General features: G+C 39.5%; 1 protein-coding gene across 1 annotated transcript; it reads right to left on the reverse strand.

The window, feature by feature from the left end:
- Nucleotides 1-883: 883 nt before the first annotated feature.
- LOC131136649 (protein Wnt-2b-A-like) lies at nucleotides 884-11217 on the reverse strand. Its single transcript, XM_058083762.1, has 5 exons — nucleotides 10692-11217; nucleotides 8061-8281; nucleotides 6095-6372; nucleotides 4579-4843; nucleotides 884-2121 (listed from the first exon to the last, which is right to left on the reverse strand). Exons 1-5 carry the CDS (start codon nucleotides 10859-10861, stop codon nucleotides 1892-1894), a joined length of 1164 nt encoding a protein of 387 aa, XP_057939745.1. The 5' UTR covers nucleotides 10862-11217; the 3' UTR covers nucleotides 884-1891.
- Between the last annotated feature and the right edge of the window lie 8869 nt (nucleotides 11218-20086).

Here is a 20086-nt window from a genome sequence, read left to right on the forward strand (position 1 = left end):
GTATTATTCCTTACGGACATAAACAAGACCCAAAAACCGAATCAGATCATAAAATACAATATTTCGGAGTTATAAACCCCAGATGACACCAGGTTTTTGAGATTTTGGTGGGATTTGGGTGCTGAGGAAAGTAGTTGCAGCTCGTTGCTGGGGACAGTTAAGTAAAGAGTTTGGCTTCTCAAAACAATATGCCTTCAAAAGCATCAAACATTTTAAATCTGTTTTTAATGTGTAACTTTTTATACCTGACTGCTGTGCCCCGCCCCGCTTTTAGTCATGTTTTAACTGTGTATTAACAAATGAATGTTGTATTTTAATGTATCTTTTACTCTGTTTACTTGCTTTTATTCAACTCTATTCTTCTGTAAAGTGTCTTTGAGTTTTTTTTTCAAAAGCACTATACAAATAAAATTTATTATTATTATTATTATTTGCATCACAAAAATGCCTACTGGAAAAAAATCAGACCTCATTATTTATTATTTATTCATTATTTATTTATTATTCATTATTTTCTCTGCCGTTGTATCAAATTCTTTCAACAAGCGATTTGTAAGGTCTGATTTTTTTCGATTTTTTTTTGTGTGATACAAATGTATTATGCTTTTGTGCTTTTGAGACGCACCGAAATCCAACCAGAACTCAGAGCTCAGGACACAAAGTGGGACTTATGATACAACTTAATGTCAAAAAATCCAAACTATCCCTTTAAGATCACAGTTGCGTTCATTTTGGTAGAATAACGGGACAAATTGCAAAACATGAAATTGCTTAGTTTTTGTATTTAAAGTCTTGGTTTTGACCCAGACTGTATCCAATTAAAAATACATTCATTTAGCATTTAACATACCGAGATTGAAGTTTTTTAAGAGTATGTGTTTTGTTATTTTTTTTTCAAGCTCCCCCCACCACATCCCCTGCTGTCTTTTCTCGCTTCGCACTCTGAAAACCACAGGTCTGCAAAGTCTCTGCATCTTTCTTAGATGTTACATTTGTTTGTACAAATGAAAAACACAAGATTCCGATGTCATTCTAACCATATATTTCATATGAACATCTGTTTGGATAAGGCAATATAGTACACAATGTTATACAAGCAAGCTCAAGAACAAATAAGTGAAATCTGACTTTTGGTTACTGTGTGTATCTTCTCGCTTCTTCTTCTCTGCAATGCCACTGGAACAAGAGCACGCTCCTCTTGTCGACAAATCATAATATTTAAATAAATCATTTAAAAAGCTTTCCAATTTTTGTTACAGTCGCAACCCAAAGTTCCAATGACTTATCTGTCCGTTTATACGTCAACTAGCGTCCATCTCCATGTTTTCCTTCATCTTCAAGGATTTGGTTTTGACATCTTTATGTTTCGGTGTCCGCTGGTCAAAGTGCAGCAAGTCTACAACCAACATTTCTTTCTGTGTAAAAATGTCCTTCCCCTCCCATAAAAACAAAGGAACCTATTGTATGTGAGTATACTGCAGGATGTTGTTATAATACTGGTTTGAGGGCTCATTTAAAGTCTTTAAAGTATTATGAAATCAGCAAACCATTTCGAACCCAGAACGACACGCTACAAAAAAAAAAATTCCAAATGACTTGAAACATTGAATCCGATCCATCTCAGCCTCAAGATTCAACTCTTCCACTGTTCATCCTCTGGTCCCAGTAGTTCACACTACTAATGGGCATTTACCAATACTGGCGGACACGGGATTCTAACACTTTGACACAAACAGGTACATAAGCCATGCAAGGATGAACCCAGACGGGGGCAAGGGATGGCAAAGATGCAGAGTGCTTTCAGACACACTTTCCCAGAATGCCATTTTTCCACAGGATGGCCTGCAAAGGGGGAAGGGTTGGGGTTCCGTCTCGGGAAGGGGGCGTGATCTCAGGTCTTGTCCAACCATTCAGCTCGTTTGGGAGCCTTGCACGTGTGTATATCCACATCCTCCTCACAGTCCTTGCACTCCACGGCGCAGCACCATTTGAATTTGCACTCGCACTTGTTGACTTGTTTGACTCTGGTGGTGTCGTAGCCCCGCCCACAGCACATGACCTCGCATCCATCTGTGCTGCGTGATGTCTTGTTGCAGACCCGCCCGGCAGTGCCAAAGGAACCTGTATAGTTTGGAATAATTAGGTAGAAAAAAATAGTCAGGTACAAGTAGGGATGAGTACACCACTATCTGTTGGCAGGGCGGGGCATAAAACTGAAGTGGGTGTGGTTTTACCTGAAACGGGCGAGGCTTAAATCTAGATGATTTTAAGTCTGAAATTGGCATGGATCAATCAGAAGTTACTATAAGTATTGTTTATTATTCAACTTATATGTGTACTGTGTATGTGTGTAAGTGATCCTTCATTATTTTTAATGAGCTGTGTGAAGTTGGGTTTCATACAAACATAGTAAACAGGGAAATAATCTCAACCGCGTACTACTACTACGACTACTCAGTACTACAAGCAGTTTTCCAACTGACTTTATATCACCAGTTAAACCAACCGAAGCAAGCAGACAGCAAAAAACAAAACACTGATGACTGTGACTGATGCACGATCGTGCCCGCGGTTTTGTGAATCATTATTAAACAAGTTTAAGATTGCAAGGTGTATACTGCGACGTATCGAGAGGGGTGTTATATTTTAGCACGCTTATGTCAAGCCACACATGCAAGGATGCTTGATGCCGCTGTTGTGCTGCTGCGTACCTAATGTTGCGGCCACTCACTGCAGTTTACTGCTAACTGAAAATTTAAAAAAACAAAATAGTTTTTTACGTAGCACGCCTGTTTTATGATGACTTCATAGAATAAGACAAATACCCCAATTGAGTTGTTGAGTGTCTGCACAGCGCTCGGCATGTAAGTGATCCTTGATTATTTTTTATGAGCTGTGTGAAGTCGGGGATTCATACAAACATGGCAAACGGGGAAATAATCTCAACCGCGTTCAGTACTACAAGCAGTTTTCCAACTGACTTTATGTCACCAGTCAAACCAGCCGAAGAAAACAGACGGCAAAAAACAAAACACCGTCAGTCAGCGACTGATGCACGATCGTGCCCGCGGTCTTGTGAAAAACAAGTTTAAGATTGCAAGGTGCATACTGCGACGTATCGAGAGGGGTGGAATATTTTAGCACGCAGGATGCTTGATGCCGCTCTTGTGCTGCCGCGTACCTAATGTTGCGGCCACTCACTGCAGGTTACTGCTAACTGAAAATTAACAAAATTCTTACGTACGTAGCACGCCTGTTTTATGATGACTTCATGGAATAAGACAAATACTCCAAATGAGTTGTTGAGTGTTTTCAGTTTACAATTAAATGGTACTCAATTGTTTGTTTTTTTATTTACAGATTAAACCCATCGAAATTAATGATGGCAGCCAGACAAAATTTTGAATAAAAGAAATAAATTTTAAAAAAATTGTGAATGTTCTCAGCTCTTAGTTTTCCTCTTTTCATGCCCTTATTTTGTAGTCACTTCCTCTGTTGCTCTGTTCTGTTTTCCGTTGCTTTCAATTATCGTTTCCTATTTTCTGTGATGTCTATTTAATTCTCTTTTAGCTTGTTGGGTCATTGTCGTTTTTAGTTTGGACATGCTAGTGCGTTGTGCTGCTGCGTTGCATCTCCAGTAATTACATTTTTAAATGCAATTGGGTCCTCATCTCTGCATCCAAGAAAATTATTGCACATTTTCTGTTAATCCTATAAACTTCATTTATCACTGCGTTGGTCTGCTATATGATATATTTCACTGAAATGGCCGATTGCAAAATTTCTAAAGGAAAATCTTGAAAATGACCATGGGTGGCCATACTTCATACCACTGTATATATATATATATATATTTGTGAATGTCATTCTGGTCCAGATTACTGCCGCTCTATGACTGAGATGCTCCATGTTTGAACTGCCACCTATCACAACAAGCTGGCCATAGAACAACAGAGACTCATCCAGAGCTATGTGCTGTTGGTAGAGGAGCCTATACTTACACCGCCTTTCCCAAGCCACCGCTCCCTTTGAAGCCACACTGTGTGTGTGACGGCTAAATGGACAGCGGAGCGTAACAGACAGGCTCTCGTACTCTAAGGTCCATTTTGCCCTCCAGCTATGCTTAGTTCAGACACCCAGAGAGCGAGAGAGACTTTTTAAATAAGCTGCTTGTTGTCCCCAGGCGGTGAATTCCACTCCCACAAAGAAGGGGAGGATGGATGGAGTGATGGAGATGAAGCCGATCAAAAAAGTGCAGTGATATCGATCCCTAAAAATTGCTTTAGTATTTAATCCAATCAGAGGCCATCATAATTAAGTTCATTAGGTGATGGTTGAGCAACACATTTCACATCCTGGAGTGTGTGTGTAGGTGTGTGTTTGTGTTCTAAAACACTTAACAGAGGTCAGGTGGTCACAGAATGCCCACGTCCCCAAGGCTATAAGGATATTAGCTTCCACTGACACAGACTGTGTTATCTGACCGTCATGATTGACACCCACACTGACACAAACACATTAACATACACACATAACACACAGGGGGCTCATCTATCAGCAAGGGGCGCTTCAGTTTACCTGCCGACTTGTCCTGAAGACAGTAATCCGGCGAGTTCTCAAAGTAGACCAGGTCGTTTTTGGTGGCTTTGCGGAAGGCTTTATTCGCGACGGTGAAGCCTGTGCCGTCTTGGTTCATTGTCACCTCAATGGCTCCATTGTATTTCCTCCTCAGGTAGTCGCCGGTCTTCCTGAAGTCCGACATGGCCATCCAGCATGTCCGTAGTGTGCATGAACCGCTCACACCGTGACATTTGCACTCCAGCTTCATGAAACGCTTGACTGCCTAAACACATAAAATTTTTAATTAAATTTCAAATTTTTCCAAATTCAGTTCTGGGCATCTTTAAATGGTAAATTGTTGGAAGACTGTGGGACTTGGGAGTTCCTTGATTTCTGAAGCAGAGAACAGAGTAGGATGGCACTAATCCGAGAAGAGATGTAGTATAAGTTACTGACATAAATAGTAAATGAAATTGGTCCCAACATTGAACCTTGAGGTACTCCTCTATGAATTTTTTTGAAAACATGAAGAGGAATCAGTCAGTTTGACACAGCGTGTCATGTTTGCCACGTCATTAGCATCTAAAAATACTTTTAATTATTCAAAAAAATATTATTTATTATTTATTAATTATTTTTAAAAATATTTAATTATTTGAATTTGAATTATTCACCTTTTCAGGTGGTGATCAGACTCAAATTAAAAATGTATTTTGGTGGAACTATCAATGTATAAGGCTTAAAGAATCACAGACAGCTGCACGGTGGATGAGTGGTTAGCGCGCAGGCCTCACAGCTAGGTGACCCGAGTTCGATTCCACCCTCGGCTATCTGTGTTTGCATTTTCTCCCCGTGCATGCGTGGGTTTTCTTCGGATACTCTGGTTTCCTCCCACGTTCCAAAAACATGCTAGGTTAATTAGCCACTCCAAATTGTCCATAGGTATGAATGTGAGTGTGAATGGTTGTTTGTCTATATGTGCCCTGTGATTGGCTGGCCACCATTCTGCGTTGTACCCCACCTCTCACCCGAAGACAGTTGGGATAGGCTCCAGCTTCCCTGCGACCCACGTGAAAATAAGCGGTAGAAAATGAACGAATGAATGAATCGCAGGCAGATTTTACGATATCTGATGTCGTAGTTAGGCGAATAAGATTCAAGTCACGGTCACCTCTCCTGAGTTAGTACAGGCAGCCAAATGTAGCCACGGCCTCAAATGGCCAGTAGCTAACAGCTAGCGAACCAGTCACTAGATAGAGACCTCCAGCGCCAACGTCGGTACGTATCGCGCTTCTCCTCAGCAGAATGATCCCGTGGCAATCAGCCTCCATATACCTGATAACAGTCCGGTGTCAGCACAGCCCAACGAAGCCACCAATATCTGGATGCATTATCGTAACTGATCCCTAGTGTTCAGTCGGTCTATGGGACTATGAATATGTAGTATGTAGTCCTGAATAATACAACGTAATGGCTGGTCTTAAATATGTGCTACGTGGATTTCATTGTAAGGTCACCGCAGTCACACACTCACCGTTCTGCCGCAGCGGTTATTGTGCAGGTTCATGAGCGCCCGTGCATCTCGTACCGTCCTCTCTTTGGCGTCTATGAAGGCTTTGGCGAACCTGATCCCGTAGTTGATATTGTCACTACATCCTCCCCAGTCAAATTCTCCTCGCTCATCCTTGTGTCGTCCTCGCTTGTGCGGGTCACAGTTACACATCTTCAGCTCCCCTTGGCTGCAGGCGCGAGTAAGCGCGTACACCACCCCGGCGGAGGAGATGGCGTAGACGAACGCTGCTTCACGGCTGCCTGAAACGCAACCAAATAGAAGACACGTTAGACAGTATCATTCATTTCCTGTTCATGGCGCTTATTCGGGATCTAACACAAGAGCCAATGACCAAATGTGGCACGCACAGTGCTTTGCATGTTGGCCACACAGTCAGGAGATCATGAAGACCCGTGTTCGAATCTCGGTTTAGGCATCTCTATTTGCATGTTCTCCCTGTGTTTTTCCAGGTACTCCAGTTTCCTCACACATTCCAAAGACATGCTAGGTTAATTGGCGATTTGGTCTATCGTTATTCACCTCTGAAGGATCACCAACTTTTAGAAGAGGAAGCACAAAAAAAGAAGAAGAGGAAGCACAAAGGACTATTTCCAGACTCTTGGAATTTTCTTTGAATTCAGACTCAAATTAAAAATGTATTTTGGTAGGACTATCAATGTATAAGGCTTAAAGAATCACAGACAGCTGCACGGGGGACAAGTGGTTAGCACGCAGGCCTCACAGCTAGGAGACCCGAGTTCGATTCCACCCTCGTCCAGACTCAAATTAAAAATGTATTTTGGTGGGACTATTAATGTATAAGGCTTAAAGAATCACATACAGCTGCACGGGGAACAAGTGGTTAGCACACAGGACTCACAGCTAGGAGACCCCAGTTCGATTCCACCCTTGTCCAGACTCAAATTAAAAATGTATTTTGGTGGGACTATCAATGTATAAGGCTTAAAGATTCACGTACAGCTGCACGGGGGGCAAGTGGTTAGCACGCAGGCCTCACAGCTAGGAGACCCCAGTTCGATTCCACCCTCGTCCAGACTCAAATTAAAAATGTATTTTGGTAGGACTATCAATGTATAAGGCTTAAAGATTCACGTACAGCTGCACGGGGGACAAGTGGTTAGCACACAGGCCTCACAGCTAGGAGACCCCAGTTCGATTCCACCCTTGTCCAGACTCAAATTAAAAATGTATTTTGGTGGGACTATTAATGTATAAGGCTTAAAGAATCACATACAGCTGCACGGGGAACAAGTGGTTAGCACGCAGGACTCACAGCTAGGAGACCCCAGTTCGATTCCACCCTTGTCCAGACTCAAATTAAAAATGTATTTTGGTAGGACTAAATATAAATATATAAGGCTTAAAAAATCACAGCTGCATGGGGGACAAGTGGTTAGCGCGCAGGCCTCACCGAGTTCGATTCCACCCTCGTCCGTCTCTGTTTGCATGTTCTCCTTGTGCATGCGTGGGTTTTCTCCGGGTATTCCGGTTTCCTCCCACATTCCAAAAAAATGCTAAGTTAATTAGCGAAATTGTCCAAATTGTCCATAGGTATGAATGTGAGTGTGAATGGTTGTTTGTCTATATGTGCCCTGTGATTGGCCAATCCACCAGTCCGGGTGGACCCCGCCTCTCATCAAAGTCAGCTGGGATAGGTTCCAGGATAAGCGGCATAAAAAATGGATGGATGGACCGGATATTTTTAGTAAAGCACCGAATGTAATCATAGCCGTTATTGTTAGCATAACATATCATCTAGTGACTATTAACTTGGTTATATACTAATCCTCCATCTTGGCGGTCAAATTCATTCATTCACTAAGCAGAGCATAATATGAAAGTTGCGTAATATGGATACTATGCTGTTTCCCGAGAAAATTCCGAAGCTTTGTTTGAAAGTACATAAAGTGAAGTAAACTTAACTTACTTCTCAGCAAGACCCGCCCAAACACAGAATGATCCCGTTCCAGCGTGCTGCAGTTCCAGCGATGATGTCTGAACTGGTGCTGGCACTCTCTGATCCACTCCTTGGTGCCCTCGCCGATGGCCTGCATGATGTCTGGGTGGCGCTGACAGAGTTGCCGCTGCTTGTTCACCAATGCTGGGATGTTGTCACAAATCACGCGGGCACCCAGTGCACCAATGTACCTTATTTTTTTTAAAAAAAAGTACAAAATCGTTGATTGCGAGTAGGTGACAAAGTGTCCTTAACAGTTGAAAGTACAGTAAACCTCGGATATATCGGATTCAATTGTTCCCACTGGTTTTGTCCGATATAAGCGAAATCCGTTATATGCGTATACCGGAAAATGTCCGTTTTACGCATATATGGGATTTATATCCGGTATATGCGTAAATGGGATTTTATCCGTTATAAAAAGGCACTTCCTTGACTATGTTTCCAATGTACCTGGACGCGCAGGCAACGCTGCAAATGACGTCGTATAGCGGCCTGTCACGATTCGGCGAATCGGAGCGCCACGATGCGGCAAATCCGATATATGCGAGGGAAATTTCATGGAAATGCATTGGAACGGGACTGGAGATTTTGTCCGAAATAGGCGAAATCCGTTATAAAAAATCCGATATATGCAATGAATTTTTATTGGAAATGCATTACAGAAAAATTGGTTCTTTTTTATCCGTCCGTTGTGAGCGAATTTCCGATATATCCGAGTCCGATATATCCGAGGTTTACTGTATTTGAATAGGAGCTGAGGGTGGCTCTGCAAATAAATAAGCACTTAACCTCTCTGCACCTGGATGAGTGTTTAAATGTTCCAACACTCGAAATATTGCCGTCACAAATCAGAGGAAAAGACCTTGAATAACCTTGTCTTTTCACTCCCACACGTTACGTACAATTTTTCTCACTGCCTTAATAAAACAGACATGAAACATGACGTTTCCGCCGTAACATCTGAAGGTGATAATTGTGTGGGTGTGTATGAGTGCTGCCAGCGCCTCTGCGGGTCATCGAGAAGTCTGTGGCTGTGTGGCCATGTTTTACGAGAGAAAGGATGGAGACTATGTGGTTCCCCCCCCCCCTCCATGAGAGGGATTAGGGTAAAGGAAGAAGTGCTCATCAAAGGGAAGGACAAACCAAGCAGCAACTCATCCTTCATTTATTGGGTTGTAAATCAGCATCCATGCGCCTAAAACAGGAAGCTTATGTGCTACGTCGTGGAGACGTTTTTTTCATTGGCTGCGATGTTATCTTGCGCAATTCACGGTTGCCTGATTCGCCCACAAAATCACCCGTAACTGACATCATCTTTTTCTGGTTTAGACTGACTCAACAGTGCCTCTGCTGGTTACAGCCAGGCAGTGCAATCAATATTACCTCAATTTCTTTAAGACATGACAAATTAAATATCGATTACCACATACCCAGCAAAAGCCGTATACAAAAAAATAATTGATTCATAAGTTATGATGCCCATCATATACTGTACAATTATAGACTTACATGCAATACATTACAATCACAACATTACACAACAAATCTAGGTTCCTTATCTTGGTGGTGTTCATTTTGTCATTGCTGGTATTCGCTGTGTATCATTGAAGTATTTGTATTACTATGGCTGGTATTAGAAATCCCTTCACATGTATAAATATTAATAAATGGTGAGGTATCACTAGGAAGAAAGGGGGGAAAAAATAAAAGCTGCTTTTGGTTTCCATTGAATTACCCTATAGATATTGGGGTAGGATTTAATTTAATTTAATTTAATTTAATTTAATTTAATTTAATTTAATTTTATTTTATTTTATTTTATTTTATTTTATTTTATTTTATTTTATTTTATTTTATTTTATTTTATTTTTTAAGCTTACCACTCCATTTCGAGCTTTCAATGTGTTATATATTATTTCTTTTTTGTTGTGGTTTTGATTGTGCTGATTTGTGTGTATCTCATTTGTATTTTTTTTTTATTTTGTTGTTTTTTTTTTGCTCGGAAAAAAAGACAAACAAACAAAGAAACAACCCTGGTCCAAAAAAAAGTACACCTTAGACACCTACAGTCGCTGAGTGGGAATCAGTCCCTTGCGAGTCAGCTATACGACACTATAATGACCACCTATATTTTTGGAAATATGGGTGTGAACAAGCTTATTGTGATTTTTTTTTTAATATCAGCTCTACTGTATACCGCACCAACACGGACAGATTTTCACTTGGTGAAACTCTGTTTTTTATTGTGTTTAATTGTGTTTTAAATATGCGTGGATATGCATGTGTGGGTTTTTGTGCAAATTAATAACTACTTCAATTCCAGTTCCAGCTCAACATGAACATCACCCACATAAATTAAGTTTACTGCTCTAATATTATGGCAGACCAACAAAGTGACACCAAGACAACGCTATGCAAACACAATATATCTTATTATCTTTTTCCAACCTCATTTATCTTAGCTGTAATTACCTCATACAATTAACGACTCTAATCATAGTACTTAGTAACTCTACCATCTGCTTATCTAAGAATCATTCCTCCGATACATCATTTCAGGGTAAACCAGACCAGTTTGAGTGACGGATGGAGACTCACCACCATGATGAATCCACTCTTGGGGTGACCAGCAACAGCAACAAAACACACACACAGTAAATCCTTGATCCGGCACAAGGGTTCTGACGCGACTTGGATGTAAGTCCTCGGGATCCACAACTCTGAATGCGGTCCGGCCTTGCTCTTAGAATCCCGTCCAAAGCCAACATTATTTTTTTTTTCCTTCTACCAACACAAAATGCTTGTAATTAAGAATACGCTTATGAGGTACAACGTGGTGGGATGAAAGAGTAGAAAAGCAGTTGTTATCCAACGTTGGGATCCATGTTGCGCGTTTTGAGGTACGTCAGGAGCGCGTCTTTGGTGCCATCAGCTTCACCTGAACACACCACACCTGAGTGGGATCACTTTGCGTCTTTCCCAGAGCGCCTATCCTGATCTCGGCTTTGTTCAAAGGCAAATAAATAAAATCCGAAAAAGGGATGACGGCGTTTTAAAAATGAAATAAAGACGAGTTGAGTTGAGCTGCAGTTGATGCTCGGACGCAAGCGGTCCTTTATCTGTGTAGTGGACACACTGACAAGAGTAGGAAAGCGAGGGGGAGAAAGAGGGAGGGGAAAAAGGGAGGTGGGGGAAGGAGGGCACCTTGCTGACGCCCATTGGAGGTTATGGGGTTTGACTCTGAGGGAGATCTTGAAGAGGGATTTGCGTGTGTGTGCGTGTGTGTGTGTGTGTGTGTGCAATGAAATGCCTTTGGCCCAGTAATGGCCCAGTAAAACAACACAGTACAAGTCAATAAATTTCACTTTCCTTTCCATTGGGTTTCAATGCCAATTGCGACACTTGATATTACCAGAGTGGATATGTAATATAAGTGTTGTCAGTTTAGTAATAGTAGTAGTAGCAGTAGTACTAGTAATAATAATAATAATAATAATAATGACGCCCTGGACAGAATGATGCTACGGCTTAGAATTTGGCAAGCTACCTTCTGAATGATAGATGAGCACTTTCCCTGCATTCTCAGCGGCAGACGCAGGCACAGGAACCCGTTTTTGCGTGGAAAAGACATGAAAGTTAAGCTCTAAGTGCAGCTTCTACAGCTTCTTCTTCAATGGTAAAACCCTCAAGAGCAAGGGTCTCAAACACGCGGACACTAGTTTGAAAGTTTAATGTTAGTGCGGCCCCGCGCAAGTTTGATATGGACGCTGTATTGTATCATGTACCCAGAAAAAATATTACGTTTGATTAATGTTCATGTTAAAGGTGAAATAACAGTTAATAGTTATCCTCCCTATCCGTGTGGAAGTGGTAAGTTTTTGGCTATTTAAGTTGAAAGGAAATAACTTGAAGGCTACCGTTTAGGTCGCTAGCTCTCTAGTTTGCGAGTTAGCATGTGTCTCAAACACACGGCCCGCGGGCCAAATGTGGCGCGCAGGACACTAGTTTGAGGCCCCCGCCTTGATATGAAAGTTTAATGTTAGTTTGATATGGATGCTGTATGGTATCATGTACCCAGAAAAAATGATTACGTTTGATTCATGTTCATGTTAAAGGTTAAATAACTGTTAATAGTTATCCTCCCTATCCGTGTGGAAGTGGTAAGTTTTTGGCTATTTAAGTTGAAAGGAAATAACTTGAAGGCTACCGTTTAGGTCGCTAGCTCTCTAGTTTGCGAGTTAGCATTGTATAGTATGGAGTCGGCCCCGGTTGGCGTCATAATTTCAGCTGCTGTCGGGTGACGTCTTTGATCGGACATCAGATGTGACGGGACAATAAATATAAAAATGTACTGCTGTTTCAGACGCTGACATTACATAGTGGTTGCTGTCGTTGTTTTTTTTCCACTGAAATGTGCGCCTGTTAGTCAATTTACCACTGTACAGGGAGCGCTTCACCTGCGCCGGGAATAGACCAGGTCGCGGCTGGCGAGTTTTCAACGCACCTTTGGCATGCTGTTTTTTTTTCACAAAATTATCACGGTGCCAAGCTTAAATTGTGGACAACCCCCAGGGTGCGCTTCACCTGCGCTGAGAATAGACCAGGTCGGAGCTAGCGAGTTTTCAACGCACCTTTGACACGCTGTTTTGTCACGAAATTATCACGGTGCCAAGCTGAAATTGTGGACACCCCCCGCCCCCCTGGGTGCGCTTCACCTGCGCCGAGAATAGACCAGGTCGGAGCTAGCGAGTTTTCAACGCACCTTTGACACGCTGTTTTTTGTCACAAAATTATCACGGTGCCAAGCTGAAATTGTGGACACCTCCCTTGGTGCGCCGCCACATCCACATCCATCTCGGCACAGTCTAGTCTACCAAATTGGCTGCAAATTGGCTGCGCAGTGGTGCGCTGGACCAAATTACCACTACGTGGGCTGGACCACGCTCTGCCACCTTGCGCTGCGCCACTTTGCGCTGCGCCAATTTGCGCTGCGCCACAAAATTAGAGCCCTAAATGTAAAAATGATTAAAATACGCTTGATACATTGTCATGACTTATTTCTGAAATGTGATTTTAGAGAATAGAAAGGTGACTCAGGCACTGGACTAATGACCCAGTCAGGTGCCCCATGGGGTTATTTAACCAAGGGCTGTCCCCAGTCAGACAGTCCAGGGATGAGCTCAGTGTGTATTCTGGTCCTTTGGCTTTTTTTGGCGATAGAGCCAGGGGCCATGCCAGCACAGGACTGACTCATACAGTACATAATAATATTAGTAACATATTTAATTTATGGCTTTTTCGGGTACTCAAATAGACATGAGTCAAAACATACAAATCAAAGAGGTGAGGTGGAGATGCACTAATGAAGTTCATATAAGATGGAGTGTATGAATGGAGTGCACTTGACTATCAAATATTTAGCCCTATTTGAGCATAAAAGCACAAAAACACGAGGAATAGCCATTTTTTGAATAGTTGAAAAAACTACACAGCCAAGTTCCATGAAAAACTGCAGTGAGTACATATACTACATGACCAGGCAAAACCATTAAAATAAGGTTGTGTTCAGGGTTCTTCAACCTTTGTGGATGTCGGTCTGTCTGTTTGTGAGACGATATTCAAAGCATTCAAATTGTTCATGTTCTCATACATGATTGGAACTGGGTCATTCCCTTGGACCTGCTCAAAAAAACAGGGGAAATCTCACACACACTCAACAGGGGCCCCAGGAGCACCCAAAAATGGCATAAAATGCCAAAATTTTAGGGCATCAATTTTTGACAAAAAACGTAAGTAAGTTGTTTTTTTCAGTTTTTTTTCAACTTGCTTCTAATGCACTTTTCTGGTGAAAAAAAACAGAGGAGACCTCACACACACTCAACAGGGGCCCCAGGAGCACCCAAAAATGGCATAAAATGCCAAAATTTTAGGGCGTCAATTTTTGACAAAAAATGTAAGTATGTCGTTTTTTTCAGTTTTTTTCAGTTTTTTTTCAACTTGCTTCTAATGCACTTTTCTGCTAAAAAAAAAAAAAAAAAAAAAAACAGGGGAAACCTCACACACACTCAACAGAGGCCCCAGGAGCACCCAAAAATGGCATAAAATGCCAAAATTTTAGAGCGTCAATTTTTGACAAAAAAACGTTTTGTTTTTTTTCCAGTTTTTTTCAACTTACTTCTAATGCACTTTTCTGCTCATAAAACAGGGGAAACCTCACACACACTCAACAGGGGCCCCAGGAGCACCCAAAATGGCATAAAATGCCAAAATCTTGGGGCGTCAATTTTTGACAAAAAACATCACGTATGTAGTTTTTTTCCGTTTTTTTTTTCAACTTGCTTCTAATGCACTTTTCTGGTGGAAAAAAACAGGGGAAACCTCACACACACTCAACAGAGGCCCCAGGAGCACCCAAAAATGGCATAAAATGCCAAAATTTTAGAGCGTCAATTTTTGACAAAAAACGTTTTTTTTTTTAGTTTTTTTCAACTTACTTCTAATGCACTTTTCTGCTCATAAAACAGGGGAAACCTCACACACACTCAACAGGGGCCCCAGGAGCACCCAAAAATGGCATAAAATGCCAAAATTTTAGAGCGTCAATTTTTGACAAAAAAAAACTTTTTTTCAGTTTTTTTCAACTTGCTTCTAATGCACTTTTCTGGTGAGAACAAACAGGGGAAACTTCACACACACTCAACAGGGGCCCCAGGAGCTCCCAAAAATGGCATAAAATGCCAAAATTTTAGGGCGTCAATTTTTGACAAAAAACACAAGTATGTCGTTTTTTTCAGTTTTTTTCAACTTGCTTCTAATGCACTTTTCTGGTGGAAAAAACAGGGGAAACCTCACATACACTCAACAGGGGCCCCAGGAGCACCCAAAAACGGCATAAAATGCCAAAAATTTTAGGGCGTCAATTTTTGACAAAAAAATGTAAGGGGTTAGTATGTCGTTTTTTTCATTTTTTTTTTCAACATGCTTCGAATGCATTTTTCTGGTGAAAAAACAGGGGAAACCTCACACACACTCAACAGGGGCCCAGGAGCACCCAATAAAATGCCAAAATTTTAGGGCGTAAATTTTTGACTAAAAACGTAAGTCGTATGTCGGTTTTTTTTTTAGTTTTTTCAGTTTTTTTCAACTTGCTTCTAATGCATTTTTCTGCTCAAAAAACAGGGGAAACCTGAGGGGCCCCAGGAGCACCCAAAAATGGCATAAAATGCCAAAATTTTAGGGCGTCAATTTTTGACAAAAAACGTAAGAGGTTAAGTCGTTTTTTTCAGTTTTTTTCAACTTGCTTCTAATGCAATTTTCTGCTAAAAAAAAAAACAAAACAGGGGAAACCTCACACACACATTTTCGTGCATGTAACTTATGATGCATATATATATATATATATATATATATACTGAGTTACTGTACTTTTGAAGTGATGTGAACTAACTGTAGTGTCATCGGGCGATACTTTAAACCTCTTCCATCAAGCCAACTGTCTTCCCCACTGGCAGCAACACAACCATCAAGAGAATGTTCTCTTCTATATTTCCAGCCAAAATCTTTTATGTCTTTGATCATAAATCGAATAACTACGATTCTGCGTTAAATAGCTACGAGGCAAGAAGAACCGGACCACATCCGAGGGACTGAATATCCAGCGACAAAAGGTCAGAGCGTAACACAAAGCCTAAAAATACGCCGTCGGCCGGGGACAGATGAGCCTGAACGTGCGAGTGAACGAGGAACAACAGATCTGTGATAATTTATTATTGAGTAACTTTAGATCCGCTGACTCTCAGCCGGCCTGAAAGTCCAGAAACTTCTGGAATGATTGGCCGGCTCTCAGAGGAGGTGTTGAGGTTTGTTGTCAGATGCTATATCACCATGGAAAAATGCTCCCAAACATGAAGACAATTATAATACGATTCTTCTACGAAGTCTTACTGTAATAAAAAATTGACGTCGGGTCACCGGAGGATGTTGCCACGCTTGACAAATTCCGAGAATTGGCATTGACACACACATGGAGCAGGTGATACGTAAGGGATCAAAGGGATACCTCGGACATGGTTGCCTCTGTGACGTTTAAAACACCTCCGACGTTGAAGACACACTCTTCAACACTCGGGGAGACACGGAGACCAAAATAATCTGTGTGCGCTAGCATATGTGTTAACTCCACGGCTGTCATTCACATTTCTAACGTATTTTTAGGACAAATACAATGTACTACTATACTACTGAAATGTACTCTGATATGACTGCAAAATACTTTACGCTAATACCCCATACGTTGGGGGATTGTCCAATTGTCCAACATCTTCAACAATGTCCACCCTAATTTTGGGGTCAAGTTCCGGGATCCAAAACCTGCATTGTTAATTATCGCCCTGTTAATTAATTGATTTAATTAATTGATTAATTGTTGTCTGTCACTCACCAAGTTTAATTGCTAAATGCTACAGAATAAATGATGCGTTTATTTCATTTACATTTCAGTACGGATGAGCCAGATAAATAATAAGTCTTACAGATCACTGACACACATACACAGTACACATATAGCGGGATAATAATCAATCAATATATAATACATAATAAATTTAAATAAATATAAATAAATATTAATAAATATTAATAAATATTAATAAATATTAATAAATATTAATAAATGTAAATAAATATTAATAATGAAATGTGATGCACTGGCACACATACACAGTACCTATACAGCGGGATAATAAATAAATAAATATATAATATACACAATAAATATAAATAAATAGTATAAATATTAATAAATATTAATAAATATTAATAAATATTAATAATGAAACCTGACACACATACACAGTACACATATAGCGGGATAATAAATTAATAAATATATAATATATATAATACATAATAAATAAATATTAATAAATATAAATAATGAAATGTGATGCACTGACACACATACACAGTACACATATAGCGAGATGATAAATAAATAATATTAATAAATATTGATAAATATTAATAAATATTGATAATTATTGATAATATTAATACATATTAATAATGAAATGTGATGCACTGACACACATACACAGTACACATATAGCGAGATGATAAATAAATAATATTAATAAATATTGATAAATATTGATAATATTAATACATATTAATAATGAAATGTGATGCACTGACACACATACACAGTACACATATAGCGGGATAATAAATCAATAAATATATAATATATATAATAAATAAATAAATATAATTAATATAAACAAATATAAATAAATAAATATAGCAACTTTTGATCAATAAATGCATTTTTTATTATTGGATTTCTTTAAATAAAATAAATCAGACTCAGTCTGACTTAGCAGTCATGATTTTAATCAGTGCAGAGAAATGTTTGTTCTAAAGCCTGATTGGATATTAATAAATGAACTCAATGAGGGGAAATATTAGTTGAATACTTGGAGTACAGATAACGGAGACATATTTTATTCAAAGTTCACTAAAAACTTCAACAGACTAAAGTCCAAGTCAAGTCCAGAGTCACTGATGTCATCGTCCAAATCGAGTTGCAAGTTGTCGATGATGTTGTCCATTTCAAAGTCATCAAAAATGTGACTCGAGTCTGACTCGAGTCCACGCCTCCGAGCCTAGAATAGACTCGAGTCCACAACCATTCACACTCACATTGACACCGTCACCGAGCCAAGTCCAGCATCCTGTCCCATTTCCTTGGGAGGCTTCACAAGTCTCGGGATTGAATCTTGTCGTGACAACGGACAGGCTATCTGGTGTGAAGTTCGATACCCTGACACACCGGTCCTTCACTGGCCTGAATGATGAGAGCAGGTTTTAACCGACTACAGGTGCTCTCGAGAAGGGTGGTCGGGGCCTTTGAAGTGAAAGCCAACTGGGACCATGGCCCATCTTTGACCGGGCGCCAGCTCAGACACATTTGCTTTAAATTAATACTCTCGCTTCACTTCTGCTTCAATTCTGCTCGTTTGCTTTCTGCTACTCTTGCGCCGTTATACAAGCCCGAAAACAACGTTTTATTTGATGATAAAGACGCCGCGGTCACAGCGCTATTACTCAGAGATTTTACTTTTATGCGCGGAATTTTTATGTCCACTATCCAAAGATCTGCGAGTCTTCAGCCTGACACCCTTTTCATTCAAAGTTATACGATTCAATCACGGAGCTCCTTGTCCTCTTTTTGCCAAAACGGTGCAAAAAACGCAAAGTCATACCATCTTTCTGACCTTTAATTGTCTTCTTTCTTACATTTACTGCATGTATTATATATTGTAAGCATACGCGGGACTCATACATCTCATTAAAATGAGCGCAAAAGAGAAATAAATGCTTGTTTCGATGGTAAGCCCCCCCTGGAGGTCGCCACATCTGGCTCCTGTTAGCCACAAGCGTATAAAAATCAAATGAGGTTTAAGCGCACAAACATGCGCGCACACACAAACACACTGGGAGGTATATAGCACTCTTGCATGGTGGTCACCCCCTCGGGTCCTTGTACCTCTAGTGCCAACGCTCATGAACGGAGTCGATATGGAGGGGCTCAGATAAAGACTAGTTGGCACAATCGAACAACAACATAATACAGATGTTTGCTAAATACAAGGATGAAGAGTCTTGAACCAGTCATGATGTGCTATATATATCACTATATTGACACGCACTATGGTACCCATTATGGCATTGGATGCTCATATCACTTTGTACTTCGGTACGAGGTGCATTATTTAAAAAAAAAACAAAAAAAAAACTAAATTGTATTATGGAAAGCAGGAAGTGAACAAATGTAACAGTTGCTGATTGTAAAAGTACCAGATGGAGGGGTAGGATTTAATAAGCTTTGCTTCTTCCTACTCCTTTTGGACATGTGGAACTGGGAACTGATTATGGGATGCACTCAATTGTAATCTGATCCATACCAAAAATAAATAAATAATTAAAAAATAATTAAAAACATAATTAAAAAAAATAAATTATATTAGGAAATATGTATATATGTGTATATATATGTATATTAGGAAAAAAAACAAAATAAACCTTAAACTGTATTATGGAAAGCAGGAAGTGAACAAATGTAACAGTTTCTGATTGTAAAAGTACCAGATGGAGGGGTAGGATTTAATAAGCTTTGCTTCTTCCTACTCCTTTTGGACATGTGGAACTGGGAACTGATTATTTGATGCACTCAATTGGAATCTGATCCATACCAAAATAAAAAAATAAAAATAATAATTTAAAAAATAATTTAAAATATTAAATTATATTAGGAAATATATATATATGTGTATATATATGTATATTAGGAAAAAAAAACTAAAAAAAACTCCTCCATCTGGTACTTTTACAATCAGTAACATTTGTTACAGTTACATTTGTTCACTTCCTGCTTTCGTAATATAATTTAAGTTTGTTTTTTTTTCTTTTTTTAATTTTAATTTTTATCCTAATAAAAATTTGGATATTAGAATATTAGAATATAAAATAAAAATTATTTATATAAATTATTTATTAATAAATAATTTTAAAATTAATTTTAATTTTGTAATATTCTAATATCCTAATTTAATTAATTTTATTAATTAAAATTCAAAAAACAAACAAAAAAGACTTAAATTACTATGGTACCCATTATGTCATTGTATGGTCATATCACCTCATGCTTCGGTACGTGATTAAAAATTAAATTAAAATTAATGAATAATTTATATAAATAATTTTGATTTTAATCACGTACCGAAGTACTCGGTGATATGAGCATCCAATGCCATAATGTGTACCATAGTGCGTGTCAATATAGTGATATATATAGCACATCATGACTGGTTCAAGACTCTTCATCCTTGTATTTAGCAAACATCAACTGCTTGTATTGTTTCTTGAATTGGCTCATCGTTGTGTATTGTTTGATTCCCTTTACTCAATCCATTCCATAGTTTGATTCCACATAC

Source organism: Doryrhamphus excisus, chromosome 10 (assembly GCF_030265055.1).
Source record: "Doryrhamphus excisus isolate RoL2022-K1 chromosome 10, RoL_Dexc_1.0, whole genome shotgun sequence".
Classification (NCBI taxonomy): domain Eukaryota; kingdom Metazoa; phylum Chordata; class Actinopteri; order Syngnathiformes; family Syngnathidae; genus Doryrhamphus; species Doryrhamphus excisus.

Coding starts and splice junctions, on each gene's coding strand:
- LOC131136649 (XM_058083762.1), bottom strand. CDS start 10,861: ATGTTGGCTTTGGACGGGATTCTAAGAGCAAGGCCGGACCGCATTCAG. Junction 8,282..10,691: donor AGAGTGGATTCATCATGGTG/GTGAGTCTCCAT, acceptor AAAAAAAATAAG/GTACATTGGTGCACTGGGTG. Junction 4,844..6,094: donor ATAACCGCTGCGGCAGAACG/GTGAGTGTGTGA, acceptor TTATGTGTTTAG/GCAGTCAAGCGTTTCATGAA.